Raw genomic sequence first — 21908 nt, 5'->3', positions numbered from 1 at the left:
CTGCTTCCTAGACACCAAAATTTGGGGGTGCTTATGAGCATTCCCTTATTCGCTGCGAGATCCTATTCTTCTGTTCCTGTGAACACAAAAATTAAAATACATTTGTCTCATCAGTATGGTTAGTGACAGCTGTTATGCAGAAGAGGGTATCAGAGGATGCTGAGCTGAATAGAATAATGTGATTTATATTTTGTAAGTATTTTGATTTTGGATGTAGGGCCTTCTCAGGAATTTCAGTCAGATCTGGGAAAAAGGTTGCTTATATTACTGGAGACTGGGAGGTGACGTGATCTAGTTCAATTTCCTTAATTTCTGTCACAAATTTGGGAATAATGCAGAGCCAAATACTTATTTTCGTACATGGAGTCACTTTCATCCATAACGTCTGTATGAACACGTGGCAGAGGAGGTGTTAACGACGTCAGTTTGTAGTACAGAGGGCTTCCAAGATGATGTGGCCCTGCACAGAATGTTTAGCTTGTATCTGAAACGTGAATGTCTGATTTCTTAGGTTGTGTGCCAGAGATGTGATGTGAAGAGTTCTCATTTGTATAGATCTTAAATATACGTTTGAAGGAAGTTATGCCTGGCTAGAAAGCTCATACTTAAAGTAGTGATAGGTTTGGAAGCGATCAGAGCCTTGTTTTTCCAGCATTTCTGTAAAGCATTACTTTGCCTACCACCACATGCAATCTCTCGCTGTTAACCAGAGAAACCAGCAGTGGCAGATCTGCTGCTAGCCAAATGGAGTTTCAGATGGAACTTCGGCTTCAGTGCTCAAAAATGCTTGTTAGCTGATGGAAGTGGTTGACAACACAAATTACCTTTGCTGAAAGACACTAAAAACAAGTAAATTATGTTACTGCTTTGGCATTCTGTCACCTGAAAGGTTTGGAATAATTATTGATCTACGTGACAATTCCCAAATGTAAATCAGTATATTCAAGTGCAGGGTGGTGGTGGTGCAAGAAGTCTTCCTTTTTCTCTGGGTCTCTTGTTTTGCAGTTTCTGGTGAGAGTACCTCGTTGATGGTCTCTGAGGCTGCCGATGTCCCAGACCACAGCTGCTCCTCCGAAGATCTTTGTTCGCTGGAAGTTCAGGGGTCTCTCCGTTCGGCAGATTTTTCTCCCTGCTGTACGAGCCGCAAAGGGGCTACAGGCCAGAGCTGCAGCAGTCTGGATTACAGCATCCGCTGCAGGTCCCACAGAACTTGCTCAGAGGGTTTTCCTGATGAGGATGACAGTTTGCACAGCAGAGCATCTACAGACAAGTCACAAGGACAGGAAAATGAGAACTGTGCTCACGGCAGATCCTCAGACTGTTCCTCAGTGAATTTCAGCCCCTCAGAAAGAGAATTGCAGAGTTCTGCTCAAGAAAGCAATGTCACAGCACATTTGAAAGAAAAGAAGATCTGCTGTATGGTCTCTAGCCAGCCCGCTGTCCCTTCCCAGACTGCTCCCTGTTTTGGACCTCCAAATACTGCATCATATGTGAGCAGCCCCGAGAGTACTGTCCAGCAGCACCATGGGACAAAATGCCGAAATTCAAATATAGTCCGATCATTGAGCGATCCTGTGTCGTGTTCGTCTTATGCAGAAGGTAGGTGTAGTGTAACAAGGATGACGGAGCTTGGACCTAATGAGTGATGTTGGCTTTATGCATTTGGTGCTGCCGTACATCGTGAAACTTTTCAGTGAGGGTTGACTGACATGTGAAGACTTAATTCCGTGCACATCTTCTAGATCTAATTTTTTTTTTTTAAGTGAAAGTGGTAAAAATGACAGTGAAATTAACTTTGGATTTTCTGAATTGTACCAGCCTTTCTGCGCTGATCAGAAAACCATCCCCTGAGTAGATGCTTCCACTCCTCTTTTACTGTTATATTGAGAAACTGAACTACAAGGTTGAACAATAGCTGGGTTCTATGTGGGAAATGATTAATTGAGCTGTCATGCTTATAATACAGCAGGTTGTGTTTCCTGAAGGTGACACTGACATTGACAGGACTGGTTCATTTCAGAGGCAGTCACAATGTAACTGTATTGGACTGTACAGTGACAAGTTTTAAAGAAAAAATAAATGAAAGATGAGGCACATGACAAGTTGATGAATGAAAAGGAAAGCTTTTGACTGCTGAGGATAAGCATCTTCTGCTATGAATCTCCTTTTAGACAAGTTGGGAAGAAGAGAGGAGTTGTTAGCTGAACCCTGTATCTTCATAAAAATCAGCTTATTGGTGGAAAATAAATGTTTGCTTTAGAAGGGAGTGGCTTGGTCAAATAACAGCAGGAATGTAGATCTGTCTGAAGCATTTGAAAAGTACGGGTTTTACAAAAGGATGTAAACTGGGGAGATTCAAAGGGGTGACTTGGAGTAGTGGTTTGAAAATAAAGATGAAAGCTTTGGGAGTTGTCAGATGATGCTGATACATATGCATTCACTGGGCTTTCTAAGGCTTCTAGAGAAAAAATCATGACTACATCAGAACAAAAGTAGACAAAATGCTGAAATGACTGGTTTCATTTAGGAAGATGAAGTGTTGGTTCTATTATGTTTTTGGCATCATTATTCTGTTCCTATGAATTTCAGAGACCTCATACCTAGTTCAGTAATTGAATGTCTTTTACCTTTAGAAATCTGGCATGCTGTCGAGGAAATGTGAATCTTTAATCTAGAAGTCTGCACTTTTTTAATGAAATTTCCTCGGTTAGGATATGTAGGTGCTATGAAGCTGCTGTGCAGACAGTAAGTAGGAATTTCTGAATCCTTTACACTGTGCCAAACATGAGAAGAACAGCCCTTTCTCTTCTGGATTGCATTGTGTGAGTTTTCCATATTGAGCTCCATATGCTCTCTGAGTAGTGTTTGACAGAGATATTAATGTAGGCAGCCGTATCTATGTGCTCTAGCTGACTGCTGGGACATCTGCCCTAACAGATGCTCTGCCGTCATTCTTAACATGTCCTAAATACATCCATCATCTTTTCTGGAGGAGTGGCATATTTAATTTATTGTCGCTATAGGAATTATTCTGACTAATTTCCAAGTTCCCTATTTGAGAACAGGGGTTAAACATGACTGAGATTTAACTGGTCTTAACAAAGATTGTAATAATGGATAATGAAGCAGAGATAGTTCTAGAGATACCGGTCACACGTGGCAGAGGGGGAGCATGAGATGGGGTAACTCCGAGGGAATATCTTTGTGCTGGCCTAGTTCTCTGGTATGCTGTGTACAGAAGACTCTTTAAAACCGAATGTTCAAGAGAAGCACTTGAGTTTAGATCTGCACGTTTCTTTCATTTATGTTTTTGGCAAACTAAAATTTGCAGAATTTTACTCTGTGAAGGTTTTCACTACTTCATTTCACGCACCTTCCTCGCTCTACTTGTTGATGACCTTTATCTGGAAATCAGAAGTGGCACAATTCTGCTAACGCGTATAGGCTGCTTGTAGCAGCCCTTAAGCACACTTTTCCTAAGCTGTGACACAGCTGAAGTTCTTTATACTCAGCTCACTTAAAGAAGCATTTGATCTAGGTTTGTCATGACTGACTGCTGGTCTAACTGCATCTCGTTGAGACTAATAAGTCATGTAAGAGACACGCTATAGATTTGGGGGATTTGAGGATTGGGGGAGCTTCAGGCATTTTCACGAATGGGAAAATGTAATGGTCAGATCAGGAAGTGGGATTTAGCTTTGCCCTAGGATCCCATCTTTTTGCTTTAAGAAAAATAACTCACCTGCTGATTAACCTGCCCACAGAAGTCAATGGTAACAGATTTAGAAGTGCAACCTTAAAGTTAACTGTGTAGGGCTTTTTTTATTTTTCAAATTGGCCTTGAATGTTACTGTGATTGCACTACACCTAGTTTGGAGCATAAATTATTTGGCACAGGGTTGTTGCATGAGTGCAATAGGGTTGTAACAACTGGGTAGGCTTTTAGACTGATAACACGAGTCACGTGCTTCAAGCACATCTTGTCAGGATGGACTCAGTAATTCCCCCATTTATCATTTAATGCTGAAAGTGAGTTTATTTGTTTTAAAGTATCTGTCATTTCTAGTATAGAAACTAGATAAAAGTTTGGTGTAATAGCTGTCTTTATAATCACTGTGTAGTCCCTGATTTTAAGTCTCCAATTCCCCGATTTAAGTCTCATGCATTCACATAAAATCTCTATAAAAAAATGTTACCACTTAAAAAAAAGGGAGGATTGGGGGGGGGGGGGGGGGGGAACCTTACAAATGAGAGGTTTGCACATTTTCCTGCTTTTCTCCATAAAGTTTATAATAGCAAAGGAGGACAGAATCAACTTTGAGCACTGATCTTTGTTTCAGTAAACTTGATCTATGCCGAAATGCAGAGATTATCACCACGTGGCTCTGTCAGCTGAGTGTCCTGGGATACTCCAGGGTGATTATGGTAGTGTCCGTGCCCCATGTAATTCAGAGTAGTGTCCAGTATTGTAGTTTTGTCTCTGGCACAGGTTTGTTAAGCAGGGTAATAAAGGGTGGGAAGATGGAACTTCTCGAGTGTCTCCTCTCGTTAAGCATGCTGTGATTCCTGTGTTGCAGTGTGTCAGCACCATGAGGAAAATTCAAGACAGGACAGTGGCTGTCTCTTTGCTTACTTTTCTGTGCAGCATCTTGTTTGTTTGACTTCATTTCATGATTTTCATTACAAACTTTCCCTAAAGATATGAAAGAAAACCTCTACTAATCTACCAAGAAGTTTAAAATAGTTTTCAGTTCTGAAACCAGGCACAAACACCCCCAGCAGAATGGAAGGGCTTATTCCATCTTGCCTGTCAGAAGCTTGAGATCAAAAAGAGTGCACTGTGAATTACAGCACAGTGTGATCTTGTGATCATGGATGCTTGTGCTGGCATCCCAGAAACACTGTCATTAGAAGACAGCTACGTCCAGAGCTGTTTGCAGTAGCTCTGCAAACATTTGTTATTAATTGGATCACCAGTAACCATAGTGGTCACCTACCCAGGACGTTTCTGAATATAGTAGTTTCTCTTTGTGAATGGACATCTTGCAAGTAGTATTGCAGCTGAGTAGATTCATTCTGTAAAGGAGATGATAAAAGATCCAAACGATCCAAATGTATTTTTCCTTGCTTTCAGCACAGGATAACAGGCCTTGATTGTGCTGTTTCTGTCTGTCTGTCTTTGGTTCAAGGTGATCATTGTGCCTGGACTCCTCCTGCATGTAGACGGCATCAAGATGCAGGATTGTCTCCAGCAACATTAGAAACAGGTGAGGATCTGTTTTCTAAAGCAGGATTGTGTAGATTTCATTATTTTGGTTTAAAAATTAAAATAAGCTTCTGATAGAGAAATATGATCAAGAAAGTTTGGAGTAAAAATTGCTCAGTAACAGCACAGATGCGTGATGTACAATTCCAACAGAACTGTACTTACACGTGTTCACCGAGCCCACCTCTTGCCAGACTCCTGGTTCTTGTACTAAGTATAGTGGATTGGGTTTCTTTGTCTCACAGCGTACTGTGAAGAGCAAAAACAGATTCTCTACACATGCAAGCATCAGGTGTGGAGGCAGACCTTTCTCATTCTGTTATGTTGCTGTATTTATTTACTTATTTTGGACACCGCCTTTGATCACAAATCACAAATGCTGCAATTGAAGACTCTTAGTTTAGCATTTTTGCTTTCTCTGTATTTCTCACCAATCTCTCATATGTGATTCCCCACTTCTCATTTTTGGGGCCTAACTAGAAGCAAGGGGAAATTTTTCCTTAAAGCCAAACAAGCTAAAACATTCCAAGTTACATACGTAACACCGAGTAGCTGGCGTTTCCCCTTACCATTAACGTTCACTGAAATTGCTGAAAGTAGAGGTAACAAAAATGCCTGATTTATGAAGCATTTTAATTATGCCCACACTCCACACTCTCCCTAAATACAGCCCTTCTTGGTCACGAGAATGAATTGTACCTTGACCTTTGGTTAAAAGGTTTCCTCGATGACGTTTTTATTATCTCTGGAGAAAACAGACAATTTATGACAAAACCTTTTGTGAGGATACTTGACTTGCCTTGTTGTGTGTGTTTTGTTTTGTGTTTTTTATTTGTTGTTCTGGTTTGTGTAAAACATTTACTTTAAAGATATTCTTCCCCCCCCTTCTTTTAGTTCCTGTTTCTGATTCTCATATGGCTGCCTCTGCTTGTCAGCATTCTTTGAGCAGTTTCCTACCAACTGGAAAACAGAGGGATACAAGGAAAATTGATTTCCACTTAAAGCCAAAGGCTTTGCGAACAGCCTCAAAAGAGCGACCACGCTCTTTAGTGGACCTTAAGGCATATAAAGACACCAAAATTTTAGTTGCCAAATTTTTGGAACATTCAAACTGTAATCTCCCTCCAGAAGTACGTCATGTAGTGAACAGTATACGATCAGTAATAAAATCTGATGAAAGACACATGGAAGAAGCCATCTTCAGTGCCAATATTATAGACCAGGTATGTCACTCGTGTTCTAAAGATTTGCTCAACTTTGACGAGACATGTGCCTTATGAAAATGTTTTTATAGTTTTGAATAGTTCAGAGAATTATTACAAATGATATCATGTGGTAACATGGCTTTAGTAGGAAATAATTTGTATTTATCAAGCAGTAATGCATTTTACACTGAGGCAATTATAAATGCATTTTAAATTCTTCAGCTGAAGCCAGTACTGGTAAAATCCTAAAAGAGATCTGTAGGGAACTGAGTTTACACATTGGTAGTCAGCGATATCTCTTATTTCCAAAGGCTTTTTAAACCTGAGGTGTAGTATTCCCTACATAAATTTGTGGTGATACATGGAGATAGCATGGATTCAAGAACTGACTTGGATCTGTTGATCTGTTGAGTCCTTTTTTATTATTTTTTTTTAAGCCAGATGTATTTGTACAGCATTAGCTAATAGCTGAAAAGAAAAGAGGAGATAAACAAGCAGGGCCACAATCTATCAAAATAGAACACCGCAGTTACCCTTACTTCTCCTGACAAGAAGAATGACAGTGACCCTTGCTATTTTTAAGAAAAATAATTGACACTTCATGCTTTTGAGAGAGAATAAAACAAATGCAAGGCTTGGTAGGAATCATATAAATATTAAAAAAACAACAACAACAACAACAAAAAAACTAGTAGTGGTAGCAACTCTTATAATCTAATGCATGTTTAATAATATGTCTATTGATTTCATTAATTTTTTTTCCAGGCAGGAAGGTGATGAATCACCTCTTGCTAGTATTGTTGCCAGAATGATAGCTATAAAAGTGAAGTTCCTTTTACACTGTCAGATTCAAAAAGCAGAATGGTCTTAGCACTTGCTAACCATGTTCAGGTTGATGGTAGACCTTCCAGAGCTGGACAGATGATTAAGGATGCATGCTTGGGGCTGTTTCTCCATTATGAGTTAGTATTTGTGGCATTAGTCTGATGATCCCTAAGTGATGGAAATTTGCTAAGTATTAAAACAATATAGTAATGCTTAAATTGCAGCATGTTTACTTTTATTGTGAGATAGTTTGATGTAGCAGGAAACGGACAGCATTTAAAAAAGCTTGTTGCAAGATTGTCTTTTGCTAACTATGAAGTAGAACAAAGCAGCATCACTGTATCAGTTAACCTTACAGTCAAGTCATTATGCAAGCAGTACTATTATAACATATTTAATACAGAGTCAGTGTGGACTTAACTTTTAACATTTTTATTGCTTTACCGGATTTGCAGGTCATTAAATCTGCAAGGTTAGAAAGCTGAAAACAATTTATTTAAACTAAAAAAAACAGTTTATCCCAAAACAAAGCAGTATGAAAGAAATTGAGTGTTTATGTAACTCATTAAACTAGAAACCCGTGGCTCAATATTTACCCTGTTCAGGTTTCTGTGATCCAAGGGGACACAGAATTTTCCACAATAAAGCAATAATTCTAGTAAAGATCTATTTTCAGCCAGAAAACGTTATTTATCAGTACAAGTCCAGGCTATCCCAGCAATCTACTCAGGAAGTTACAGCGTTTTGGTGAAATGGTTGTGCAATTCAGATCTGTGAAGCAGTTTGATACTTCTGTTAACAACAACATGCTTGTTTATCAGGCTTGCAAGGTTTTAGTTGTCTCCCACCTTCACCAAAGCTAGTGAAACATCTCTGTCTCCTAAAGAAATTGTCTAATTTGCTCCAAACTTACATGGATCTTTTATAAGGCAGAACTGCCACCTCTTCTACTGGTCCTTTTCATTCATATATAAACAAATATCTGCTCTCCCCTTTGCTGATATGATACTACAGTACTGGTGCGAGGCCTGACGTCTTTCAAGCCTGCCTTTGCTTGCCAGTAGGCCGTACTCAGCTGTGCGCAGCTGTAAAAACACAAGTGGGCTAGGCTCTGGGTGGCTGCATGAAGGCACAGCTCCTTTGTGGGAGTTCCATCACTAGGTAGCTTGAAGGATGTAATATTCAGAAGCTGAACCTTTTAAATGAAATAAATTTTCACTGTTTTCCCCCATTTTTTCCCTTTTCCATTTCTGCCCTTTTGATGAACAGGTTATTACAAGTTCCCAGCAGAGTGCGAATACCTCCAGAAAGCGGCTCCAAGAAGATCTTCATCTTCAGAGTTGTGGTGCTCTGAGCTCTCCAGTTGCCTTCTTACACAGGTCCCATATCACTCACAGGTTAGAGCGGGACAGGCCTCACAGTTTAATTGGAGTTTCCCGGGAAACCATCCTTTGATAATATTCACAGGTATGTGAGTCCAGCAGAGAGAATTAAGGAAGAAACCAGGACTGGGAGAAATACAAGTAGTGGATGGCTTAAAATGGAAAAAGTATCTTCCTTTGGAATTCTACTTTTTTCCAACAGCAGGAAGAGAACACCTGATTTTCTGAATGTAAATTTCAGCCCTGCATTTTGAAAAATTTTAACTGATTTATTAGTAAACTCGTAACAAATGTTTTCTCAACCAGAAATGCATATATTCCACTGTACTTAGAGAAATGCTGTTGATGACGTCTAGCATTTCTTGAAAACCATTTCAAAACCACCATAGACTGGCTGTACAACTTAAAAGTTGTATTTATTTAATGTACCTCAAAGTGTTTTAACTATGATCAGTGTTTTAATAAAAAGTATTTCTGGACTTTGGTTTTTCAACAACTGATTTGGATAGAAATGTAAAGGTGATTCATATGCACATACAGTGCTGCTTCTAATTCATTTTTCCAGCGTCTTTCATGCCAGGCTAACTGATCTGCTGTATTTAAATTCTTATTCTGCCCTCTCCCTGCCCATCCCGCCCCACCCTCAAGATGTTGCCTTTTTATATTATACTAAAGGTTGCAGTGTGAATTGTTTTTACTTTGTTCTGAATGCTCCAGAGTTTTAGTTGGAGTAGTATGTGCTATTGAAAACTGATGTTTTAAGTACTCTGTGAATTGTGTCCAGAAGGTGCATTAGGGAAGAAGTCTCTGAAATTCTGCATTTCCAAAAAGAGTTTATAAACTTACAAATGCCAAGTGATAGGAAACTAGGTGAATTTTTATCTAGCAGAGCCATAAACTTTTTTTTTTAAAAAAAGGATTTGTTATTCCAATTAGTAGTTTGGATAATTGTATTACTAAAACATTTCTTAGTGGCTCTGCTGCATTTTTGAATAATTTAAAATTATCTTTTTTTTTTGTAAAAAAAAAAAAAAAAAAAAAAAAAAAGTATCCTTGATGCTAATTTGATTACCAGCATAAACACAGGTCTACCAGCAATGTCTTCCAGTGCAAGCTTCATCCTGGCTCTCTCAGAGGAAATTGGAAAAGGCCTTAAAGACAAGGTTCTCATAAAGAACCTACCACATGTTGACGTTTCAGGGTTTAGTTTTTTTTGCAGCAGTACTTGTCAGTAGTGTTACAGTTTCCATTTGAGGTTTAATCATATACTGGGTTCATTTGTGTCATTCTGAGCTGGGCAGACATCCTGTGAAAAGGTCACAAATGAATGTAGCTGAAGATGGGTAGTTTAAGTTTTACAGAATAATCCATTTTAATGTATTTTAAGTATAGCATGATTCTGTACTGATGTGAAGTTACAGTGACATCCAGTGGCAACCAGGTATGCTATCTGAAAACATCTACTCTAAAGATGATAATACCGATACATGAACTTTTAATTCAAGAGATGAATTCCCTTTAAAAAAAAAAAATCTGTGACCTTTGCAACTGCACTTAGTTGAAGAATTAAATGATATTCTAGTTGTTTTTGTTTTTGTTTTTTTTTTACTATGTAAACTTACACAACAAAGAAAATAAGCAAGCTTTATTTATTATTTCAGATTTATTAGTGATAATAGGTTAATTCTTTCCTAAGGTCAGTTGCATGCAACACACTACTCCTTGAAGTACAGTCATCTAAAGCTCTTTAGTTACTGCATGGTAAGGCTTCTTAAGTCACAGTGTATTTTCTTCAAGGCTTTGCCCCTCCCCCCCCCAAAAAAAAACCTAGACAAAAAGTTACACCAATTAACATTTATGTCATAAGGAATACAACTTTACTACTTTTTTTTTTTTTAATCTACACACAATCTAATACTGCTGATGGTGCTAGGTTATTTGTCAAAACAATTCACATTCAAAACACATTGCCTCAGGAATAAGAATGCTTTATAAAAAACAGAAAACAGGTAAGCATGGCTTTCCCGTTTAGAGCTAATATAAACAAAAAAGTAATATGCAAAAGTTAAAAAAAAAAAAACAAAACAGCCCAACACATACATTACACAAAACTGTGCAATAAGTTATCCATGAAATCACTCTGTTAAATCATAAAAATCACAAGCATTAAAAATAAATATGTATCTAAATAAATATTTTGATTTTTATCTTGTGGCAATTATTCTTTATTTAGCATATGAAACACTTGTTACATATTTATGTTCACACCTTGCCAAACAGGTTACACTTGTCATAACAATACCAAGTACTACAGTGGTTTTCTTTACATTAGAATCTAAAAGTTTTAACTGCACACGTTCCTTTCCACTGAAATACCATCTATTCGGCACCAGTTTTAAAATCACACCATGCCATCAGGAGTGGACCGCTTTATGGGACTGGGATTTTTTTTAGTGCGAGGCATCCGCAGCTTTGTGTAATTGCTTGTCTTTGCCATTTTCTGCAGTCTCATTCGTCAAGTTTTCACATTCACCATGTTATCAAACAGGACAGACATACATACATCACTCCACATAAAGGTTACAAATAAATATGTTTTAAGTTTTATGAGAAAAGAGTTTAGAAGATGTTGCAAAATACTTAAATGTTTTACAAAGATTTTGTGTTGGTGATTATTGTCTTTGACCATCCTTCTCATTACTTTTTGCCAAAGAAATCAAAAGGAAGGAGAAAAGGCAGACACCTGTCTGTTCCTTGTGTCAGAGTCCTCAGGTTCAGCTTCAAAGCCTTTCGTTCATACAAAATACAAAGTTCTCTTCAGCTGTGAGGGCTTCAGCTCTGATGGAATCATTTATTTATGTTGCTGCGAGAGTCACAAGCTAGATGTATAGGGGTGTCTCTTGCCCAGTTAGAAGCCTGAACATGGCAGCTGGCATAGTCTTCATATGAATCTGTTGATTGATTGACACAGAAATTAACAGAATTGCTAACTTATTAAAGTAATTTGTAAGTCCCAACCTGTCTCTCCCACTGGTTCCTAGAGATGTGAATGCTACCAATGTTTCTGGTTAAAAGTCCTCTGGTTCCGCTGAGCTGTTCTGTTGGAATTTTTTTTTCCAATGACAATTGCCAGGAAGTAACATTACACAGCTGAAAAGATAATTAAACTGTCCACTGTTATACTCTACTCTGATTACTGCCATTTCTAATGAAGCAGCACAAACCTTGTTGAAAACTGGTTCTGCTGTTCTGATATTAACTGAACCTGGATTTTCTTCTACTTTCCTCCCCTGTGGGAGGGTAATGTTTTCTCCTTGTTGATGAACATTTGAACACACAACTTGATCTTTATCACCCAACACTTAAACGTCAGTTAAGGGTTTGGTGACACAGGTTCTCTCATGGCTAGCATATTTAAGTTCTTTTTGCAGAGAGTATTGTGATGAGCATCAGAGGGATCTTACAGACTAATGGGATTAATAGGACATCAGGCAATGGGAGTTGTGTCAGAAATTTAGTAACAGCTGTAGGTAGGTATAGACCCTCACCAGACACATGCTGCCTTGATACCTTGGTTTCTTCATGCTGCAAAAAACAAGTTGCATGATGTCCTCATATGTTTAGTGAAATGTGCAACAAACAGGTATCACAAAGGCATGTAGGTTCTGTTGAAACCTATACAGCTTTGTTCCTGCCAACATGCATGTATTCTGTATTCTTTTTCAAGTATCATTTTCCACAGGAAAACAAGTTACCTCTGATTTATGGCAAAGGAGCCTAGAGGAAGATCTGGCCAGGGTTGTGTATGATCCTACCACTAAAATCAGTAGGGATTTTGATAAACTAGAGGATCTTGTTCATCCATCGCTGATTTCTCCAAAAGTGCTGGAGAGAGATGTCTTAAATTATTTCCAAGGTAAGTTGGAAATGCTCCATAGAAGTGAAAGGATTAAAACACATATAAATTTTAATCTCAGGTCTTTGAATATTAATTTATTTTTATGGCAGTTGCTGTAGTTGTTAGCTAAGAGACATTTTCATAGCTGATGTGCTTAAGTGATCTCTTCCCTTAACTGACTGGTTTAATTCAAACAGTAGGCTGAGGTTCAGAATCATGCCATGAACTTTGGAGAACAGGTGTAAAAACATACTAAACGTATATATAATTGTTCAAAAATGTTTTGTTAATTGTTATTAGTGCTCAACTCCATTTTACTGAGGTGTTGGTATTCATAGTATGTTGTCTTTTTCTTCCCAACTGAAAAATTCAACCGCTTTAAATCTTTGATAAGTATTAAATAGTTTCCTTACCTCTCCCACTGAATTAGACAGTGCTTGTACTATCTTCTCATGAGCAGTTGCAACAACACTTTGTCCGTTGATCTCAATAATACGATGACCTACCCTTACCCCTCCCCTCTCAGCTATTCCACCTCGCATCAAGCTGCAAATCTGCCAAGAGAAAGTCAAGGTTATTAAAGTTTAGAAATGTCAGAATGCAGCAGTTACTAGGATTTAATGCATAGTACTGAGAGGTGATACCATGGTGGCTCCAGAAGATAGTACTGGAAGGTAGTAAGCAGAACTGTTAGGTTTTAATGGTTTGTTGTTTTTCAACATTTCTGGAAATTACAATTTTTAATTTCTTTCTTATGACTTGGTAACATGCGATTACCTAGTACAGTAATGTGGCCATGCACAAATGGAGTTGTGGGAAGAATTAAGTTTTTACATAGTGTTGGGATAGGAGAAGAAAGTGATTTAAATATTTCTGGCTCTTCCATCTGGACTCTTTCTGCAAACTAACACATTGTTCTTTCTGAATAATGGCAAGTAAAGAAATTACTTACTAGAGGAAAAATTCATCTATAACAGCAAATTTTTCATGTATGTGGAAAAAAATGACATAAAGCTTAATCCATAATCCTTAATTCTGCAGAAACACTGATTTGCTCTGATGGAAAGGATGATGCCATACAGACATTCTGCACTGAACGGCAGTGAGCTGACAGCAGGGTCTCAAGTGTTAACATTCTAATTATTTTTCAGGCTGTCCTCAGCAAGCTAATTGAATAGTGTAGCGTGACAGCTTGTTTGCCGTACCTCTGCAGGTTGGAAGAGGGAACTCTGCTCTCCAGATTTTCTTTCTCCACATTTTATAGTGCTGCTGACTAGAGAGAGCTTAGGACGAATAAGTCAGATCAGGCTGCTTTTTCAACTGGCAGCCAGAGGTAGCAGTAGCAAAATAACCACAGGTTTTGACTTTTATGTTCCACTACAATAGAGGAATAATTCTACAAAAATTACATTTATCAGGCATAGTCCTAGCAGACACTGGTATTTAAAATTTTCTGAGGTTACAGCATGCATGGTGTATAGAAGGAAGAAAGCTCAATGCAGCATGGAGACCTTCATTAAAAAATTCTCTTCTCAGCAACCTCTGTCCTACAACAGGACCTCCAACAGACAAGACAGATGTGTATTGGATAGAAATTATTGCTGAATTGTGCTGCATGAGCTTAAGTCTTTCAAAATACAGCAGATAATGTATAGTCTGAACCTCTGAGCAGAGCTTAGCACTGCTGAGATTTATGTTTTGTTTACTGAGGAAAACCTGTTCTTGGAGGAAAAAAATGACTGCTAGAGGAATATCACGCAATGATGGCTGCTTCTGCAGTAACTGCCATTGGTTATAATCATATGCCAAGAATTATTATTTGCTGAGATCTGATAGTTTGCTCAAAGCTAAATATAAGTATGATAAGATGTGGCTCATGTCCCAGTGAGTTTATAATCTAATTCTGTAACTAACATAGTATGTGGGGAGATGGCCAAGCTAGAATACAATGAAGGTGAAAACAATGTGGATAAGCACGTTATGTCTGCGGATGAGCAATATCTTCCTGTATTACACCAGCAGTTTCCTTTAAGTTCCTCTTCACAATTAACAGTGCTAGGAAAAATGAAATTCTTTCTTAGTCAAAGGTCATGCTGTCTGATACAGGGAAGGAAAAAAAAAAATATATATATATATATATATATTTGAATTAAAAATAAACAAGACCACACAATCTTCTTTAGCCTTCAGAAAACAAAGTTTATCCTGCAGTAAGACTTCTTTTCCAGCACCTACTCTAAAATATGTGATTGAGTTCTACCTACTGTGGTTCATAAACCATTCTTTGGATGGAATGTAAGGGTTAGAGGAACCGACAGGAGTCTTCACAGAACTACAGCTTGATTTTCAGTGTATTGCTTTGCTGGCAGTCTACCTTTTAATCGTACAGGTAACAAGACAAGCTGTGTTATGTAGATCTTCACCAGACTCCTTACACAAAATTTCTACTGTAACTAACTCACTGTGAAAGTTTGCTCCTTGATGTTGGGGATTGTCATACAATACAGTCAGTCATCTGACAGGACAAAAGCGGACTGTGCCAAAAGAAATGCTATAAATACACTTTTCACAGTATAAAATAAAATACGGAGACCATACAACCAGTTGAAATAAAAGCTTTCAGAGCAAATGGAAATGTTACCTTTAACCCCACTGGCATAAAGGAAAAGATAATGGCTTGTGAATCCATCTAGAGTACTTTTTGTTCAGCTGCACTCAAAGCCCTTTTAATACTATCAGTAAATTTAGTCTTTTTAACAGCCTCAGATATAGGAAGCGGTCTCTTATCCTTATTCAAGAATGTGATCCTTCTGCAGGGAAGGATCTTCCTTTTTGTAAGTGCTAAGTATTTTAATGAGGTAAAAAGAGAAACAGATGTAGATCACAAGTGGCTCTGCTTAGCTTCACAGATCATGTTAAGCTAGATACAGTGCAGATGTAAAGAAATATACTGTACTTACAGCACAGACTCATGTGACTCCTGTATTTGCAAGTGACTGACTGAAAGCAGCCTTATGACTTCTGTCTCCAGCTCCTGGAGATGAGACAGATTAGGCTGGCAAGTTTAAGATGAGCATTACCACGAAGTATGAGTGGTAGATGAGATTCTTCTTAGCCAGGATTGTTTAGCTTGCTATTACACTTGTTGAATTCTGGCATCAGCTAGGTGATTATTAAATAAAGCATGACTGATCTGGATCTTGTGTAAGCAAGAGCCTGTGCTCTATTTACTGTGTAAACAGAAAGCAAAAAAAAAAAAAAAAAAAAAAAAAAAAGTAAACCACACTAGGTGAATCCATTCAGCTGTTAGATATTCTGCAGTGTTCTATACAAGCTGCAGTGAATCACCTGTGAAACTTCAGTAGCTTCAATCAGTTTTAATGCAGCTGCCCGCTTTATATCAGAACCTTAAGTATAGATCAGTACAAGGCAAATTAACTGTTCATTCTGAGTGAGACAGGTTTCTCCTTGTCTCACTCCTATGCTACTCTATTTAAGCCCTTTTTTTTCCCCAGACAGTTTAAACAAATGTAAACAAAGGCAAGGAAGACAGAATAAGCTAACTATCTGTTCTGTTAAATTTTACCTGGTTTTACTGTATTTTTAGATAGAATTTTGTTGGGTTAAGGATGGAAGGAAGTGTTTTGAGCAGTCAGATCTTGACTGAGATGTGGTAGATTACTGGCAGTAAAAACACAACTGGTGGTACACATCTTTCATAATCCAGAAAACAAGAAAATGATGTGATATGAGAGGATAATTTGCATTTAAATAACCAATTTTAAAGGAAATTTGGTTTAATAATTCTCATAAGATGACTGATAGATTGCCTTGCATTCACCTCCCCATCATAAAACATTTCTGCTGCTTGTTTCATATACATGCACAATACTTTACTTTTTTCTTAATGCTTTAGACTTGAAATTTCAATTTCCTTTTATAAATGTGCAATGAAGCTAAGAAGTAACTTTCAAGAGCCACGTAGAAAACCTGTGTTATTACTGCAAGAGAAATTTTGCAAACATAACAGTGGTTTATGCAGTTGTGTTGTCCCCTAACTAAAACTTCCCAAAGTCGGCTCCGCGAGCGCTCCCTGAAACACAACTTCAGGCTTTGCATTAATTAGACTATACAGAACACACAAACCAAAGCAGTCATCTGCTCTGCTGTCTCTGCATCTTCCTGATAACCTATGAAGACAAAACCCAGCTCAAATGGGCTATTCACAAATACAATAGCCGTACACCCTGCACAGATGAGATAGGCAGGGTGAAAAGGAACCACCACAGAACTGTTATCAGAAGAAGAACAGAAATAAGTACCAGATGCATGCATAATGAGGTAATACCATAACAAAAGGAGGCATTTAATTATACCCTATCTGGCAAGCTATTTATTTCTTCACTGTGCTAATGCTGAGCCAAAAAAGAATAAGGATATTATTTCCCATCAACATTTATAACAATTGCCAGCAGTTAGAAAACTGCTTTTTAAAAGTTTGGTGTCAAACTACTGAAGAGATATACTTTGCAGTCGTATTTTAAAATGTTAAGTGAAGTACAGGAGATTGTATCTGAGGAAGGAATTAAAGGACCAAAATCTTGTCTATATAGTAGCCTAATACAAGGTGTTTAATCTCTCTTGTTCATTGGCTTTTATATTCAAACAGACTCTTCATAAATGAAATGTATTACAAGGCTTTCTTTGTTTTCTGTGAAGGATTTTTATGCTGAATTTGGTAAAACTACATTGGATGTCACCTAAATGTTGCTAATGTAACCACGATGAACTGTGACCATCTGCAGTGGTGAATGTGACAAATGCCCAGTACTTGGAGAGAACACACCAGGAAATGAAACGGCCACGGGCAGCAGAAATAACTAAACAGAGACTCCAGGTACATGGCAGATGATTAGCTGGGGCAAGATGACTTGATTGTCTCGCAGACTGGTACTGCCTCTGCCCACGTGAGGATGTGCAATACGCTTCTTTCAATCCACTTTGGCCTGATTGTTTCTTGCAGCCCTGACCCCAACCCCTGGTAATGCTGTGCTCCCAAAACAGCAGATAAACAGACCATAATGTTATTGCTCATTGTTCCTTAAATATGTTTTCTCTTTGCATCATAGCACCAGCTGTATATACTAGGTTCCTAAAGGGTAGCAGTTAGGAAATAAATCTGCCTCTCACACCGTTATATGTGGTTCTCAGCATTGTTTGTGATGTCCTGTAAAGCCAGATCCCATCCTAATCATCCTTTTTATCCCAACACTTGGGATTTGCTAACACTGAGTGCACTACCAGCAGTAACCCACTAAACATACACATAAGTAAAAATAGAATTAAGGAAAGGCAAAGGACAGAAGTACCACACACTTTCGATTTTAGTTTTTTTGTTTGTTTTGTTTTTTTACAGACTTCTGTCTACTCAAGTGTCAAAGCATTAATCCCAAACATGACAAATGCTTTAAGCCTGTGCTTCTGAAGGATATTAGCCTGGGGGAGGTATCACTTCAGAGTGCTTCCAGCTGGACAAAGGCATGTAGCAGTGTTCTTCATACCAATCCCTGCTGTGGCCACACCATGATTTATGATCTTAGGTAGGAACAATTAAAACAGGTACAATAATTACTTAGAGATAGCTACCACAGCTATCTAGTAAGATAGAATCAAGACAGAATTCAAGAGAATCCAGTAAGGAGCCACTTGTTTCCCAAACTGCAGCAAGACATAAAAGATAGCCTTTAGAGATCCATGCTGCTCCTACATGGGTGGCAAACAGAAAGCTGGCAAATTCAATGGATGGGTTTGCCAGAACAGGGAACCAGAGCCCACAGTCCTTTGTAATGTGGTTTTCTGTGCAGGTAGCCTGATTATTTTCTTTTGTAGACTGGAGGAAGAGGAGATGATGATGGTCCTGCACTACAGGCAGTCCTTAATGCTAATATCGGCTCTCAATAAGGCCAGGTGGCTACTGAGCTAGTGGTATCCTGGAAGTCTGATTTGGAAAGGTACCAGAGAATGGCTTGTGAAGGAAGAACTACGAGAGAAGGCTTCTGAGCTGCACTAGGTGAGTGTTATCTGTCACATTTATCCTGCTATTTGCTGCTGTTATGGGGAAACAGCCACGTGCAGAGAAGAGATACCTAGGCCACAATCCTCTTTTTTAGCTTGTCACAATTACATTTCCTTGCTTGCTTTTTAGGATGCTGCCTACCATCATGTGATCCAAATAAATTCTGCATACCAGAAGAACAATTAAAGTCTTAGCAAGGGAGAAAAAAAAGTAATAGGATCAGAGCTAAGTCATAATTGCAAAACTCTATTTCTGCATGACTGCTTTCCTTGCAAATCTGGCATGCTAATGAGAGAGTTACACATGTACAAACTGATCCAGGTATTGCACCAAGCTATCTGGACTACAAATTTTGTAACTGTTATGTAGGAGAATTCCTCAAGAACAGCAGCACTTGTTTTTCTGGCGTTATCCATTTCCAATATATTACTCAAACACTTGATTCTAAGGTTTTGATTAATTAAGGGATCAGAGTACAAACACTAAGGTCTTAGAATGTGGATGTATATCAATATGAGCTGAACTCCCAGATAATTAAATGAAAGCACAGAATAAAATAACAAATATTAAGGGTCTGTATAGAAGCTCCAGGTAGAGATGAATGGCTGTAAAGGCAGTAGCTGCTAGAGACAGTTGGCAGACACTGACATATCCAACCTCCAGAAGCTAACAAATGAAGAATTTGTTAGCAAACAGGTTTATGCCTGTATATTTATGCTATATACATCTCCTTGATGTATGGATGTAACATAAAGGTCTACTACAGCAGGCCCAGCAAGTGTTTGCAAGCTTATACTTTAACCAGGAAGAGTAAGTTCTCAAAATGCACAGAGAAATACATGCAATGATTATTTTTTTTTTTTAGTATTTCAGTGTTTCTTACTCAGAAAAATAAAATCAGTGAACACGGAAACTTACAATTCCATTCTGTACGCTGAAGCCCAGCTGGTATTTTAAGTCTGGCCGTTTTATGAGGACAGTAGTGACAGGAGGACAACTGACAATGTTCAGTTTGACTTGCGTCTGATTCTTGAGACCCTGTAAAATATCCCAAAAGTTAGTATTTCTGGAAGAGATCATAATTTTTTCTTTGATGAGTGTTTTCTTAATTACAAGAGTGTAACGAGAGTGTTCCCAGAATGTATGTGGGAAACAAGAGCTAGAATTAATAGAAACCTGTTGTTAACTTTGAGATACGTGTCTCTATTTCATTAACCGTACTGTATTTACTAAGCTATTTGGCCCTACAAAACATATCAAAACCTTAGCTTTAATTACTATAAAATCTTTCAATTGAAGAATGACTAAAATTGACTAATGCCTGCCCTTTACCAGACTCTGGCTAATTAATGTCCTGCTGCTGATCTTGACGCGTCTGAATAGATATTTGATTTAGCCTCAGCAATTAAAGATAATGCATTCTGAGATTCAATCGGGTCTGGGGAATCTTCACACACTCACTTGAACTGTCCTGCAGTCTACCAGCTCCCCATTCAGCCTCCCATCAATTCATCTCCATGGAGCCCAAGAGAAGCATAGTAAACATTTTTTTCAAGACCAGGTTGGACGAGGCCTTGGGCAACCTGATCTAGTGGGTGACATCCCTGCCCATGGCAGGGTTGATGGAACTAGATGATTGTGAAGGTTCCTTCCAACCCAAGCCATTCTATGATTGATTTTAATCCTCAGATTTTAATTTGGAGTCTGTGGGGAAGCCTGAAACTTTGAAGATAGTTAAGTAACTTATGCTGGGAAGGTATTTCAGACCTGGCCTTTGCTGGTCCAGTAACAGGGCTGTAGCCAAATTTTCCAGTCTTAATTTTCTGTATATTAGTACCCCCAAATCTCTCTTTCTAAGTCTACTTCTTATTAGTCACGGTTTACTTATTAGTCACGGTTTACTTATTTTTCATAGCAATATGAAAAATCACATCTGTTGGACATCTACAGGGTTGCTTGCTAGAATATCACATCTCTAATGGCTTACAGTCCACAACATATAGTTGTAAGTTTGGGGTACCTTTATAATCCCTTGGCATGTTGCAAGAGGTAGACCAACTAAACTGGTCCCATTAATAGACATAATTTGGTCTCCAATGCTTAGTTTTCCTGAACGGGCAGCAGGGCCTCCATTCATCATGTTAGCCAGGATAACAGTGGGTAGAATGGATCCCCATCCAGATTCCACAATCACTACTCCAAGAATTTCTCCCTTCTGTTTTTCTAGCTGGAGCTGCAATTAAAAGAGAAGGGAAAAAAAAAACTTTTTGCTTTGATTCATCTAAATTTGAGCATCAGCATCTCATTTGTTCCTGATTAACACTTAAAATTAAAAAACAAAAACAACAACAACAAAAATATAATTGAATCACTGTGAAATGTTATATATTTTTTGTCCTGATTTTTAGTTAAACCAATATTTGTCCAGTTGAATTTTACTTTGTTTGCTACAAGAGGAATATTTTGTCATGTTTATATGTTTACGTGAATGCACTTTATTGATAGCTAGTGATTGCAGTCATATTAAAGTACACATCAAATCGTAACTTTTCTATCTGCAAGTATGGATTAAAAATGCTCTCTTCCCAAGAAACATATTCTGTATGAGAATCTGTAATGTTAGAAAAAATGAGTATCATTAGGAAAGTTTTGACTGAAGGAGTACGCAAAATGCAATTCATCTTAAAGTAAAATTGCTTTAGGACCCAGCATGGAAACACTCTGCCTTTGGAACATGGGCCAAATCCCCGTAGCAGTGTAAGACAACAGCAGAATCTGGGCACAGCTGCAGCTACCATGTTCTGGTTTAGAATGCTCAGTATTACAGTGCCTTATGTATGAAATGTGAAATATATGGCTATTTCATATGTGTCAAGACTTACACTTAGGTAATTTAGGGGTACTTAAAAGAAATTCTTGCCTTTTCACACATTATAAGTGTGAAACTCCATTTCAAGGGGCATTTTTGCTGGTGTTCTACTAGGGGAAGAGAAATTAGCCTGCTCAGTGCCTCAGCATCCTGGACACATGGTTCTTGTATCTTTTAAGCAAGAAATAACTTACAGAGGGCATGAAAATGGATTGCCATCTCTCTTTCTGTATCAACACATTTTTTAAAAAATAAAAATGCCTTACACTGTGTACTGCAACTAGTGTAAGCAGAGCTTATTTATGTCAGATGTAAATGTACTTTATTACTGGTTGGATGAAAGGAAGCAGAAGGAACCTGGGAAAAAAAAATCTAAAAGCTCACAAA

General features: G+C 38.1%; 2 protein-coding genes across 14 annotated transcripts in view; one reads left to right on the top strand and one right to left on the bottom strand.

Annotated features, from left to right (window-relative positions):
• The window catches only part of ENTREP2 (endosomal transmembrane epsin interactor 2), a 136232-nt gene extending 125443 nt beyond the window's left edge, over positions 1 to 10789 (top strand). For 7 of the 8 annotated variants that reach the window (XM_068696035.1, XM_068696036.1, XM_068696034.1 and 4 more), the window contains 4 exons: positions 1006 to 1599; positions 5190 to 5267; positions 6161 to 6489; positions 8566 to 10789. In XM_068696035.1, coding sequence (XP_068552136.1) covers positions 1006 to 1599; positions 5190 to 5267; positions 6161 to 6489; positions 8566 to 8751 — 1187 coding nt within the window. In that variant the 3' untranslated portion in view covers positions 8752 to 10789. The remainder of the gene's footprint in view (positions 1 to 1005; positions 1600 to 5189; positions 5268 to 6160; positions 6490 to 8565) is intronic. The other variant, XM_068696032.1, reaches the window with a different exon arrangement.
• APBA2 (amyloid beta precursor protein binding family A member 2) overlaps positions 9707 to 21908 on the bottom strand; it is a 98764-nt gene continuing 86562 nt past the window's right edge. For 5 of the 6 annotated variants that reach the window (XM_068696023.1, XM_068696027.1, XM_068696024.1 and 2 more), the window contains 4 exons: positions 20673 to 20885; positions 19571 to 19690; positions 12990 to 13130; positions 9707 to 11629 (listed from right to left, as the gene is read on the bottom strand). In XM_068696023.1, the coding sequence (XP_068552124.1) occupies positions 11558 to 11629; positions 12990 to 13130; positions 19571 to 19690; positions 20673 to 20885 (546 nt within the window). In that variant the 3' untranslated portion in view covers positions 9707 to 11557. The remainder of the gene's footprint in view (positions 11630 to 12989; positions 13131 to 19570; positions 19691 to 20672; positions 20886 to 21908) is intronic. The other variant, XM_068696028.1, reaches the window with a different exon arrangement.

This window comes from Anas acuta, chromosome 12 (assembly GCF_963932015.1).
Source record: "Anas acuta chromosome 12, bAnaAcu1.1, whole genome shotgun sequence".
In the NCBI taxonomy this organism is placed as follows: domain Eukaryota; kingdom Metazoa; phylum Chordata; class Aves; order Anseriformes; family Anatidae; genus Anas; species Anas acuta.
The sequence above is the reverse complement of the archived record's forward strand: the minus strand, read 5'-3'. Positions and strand labels throughout refer to the sequence as shown.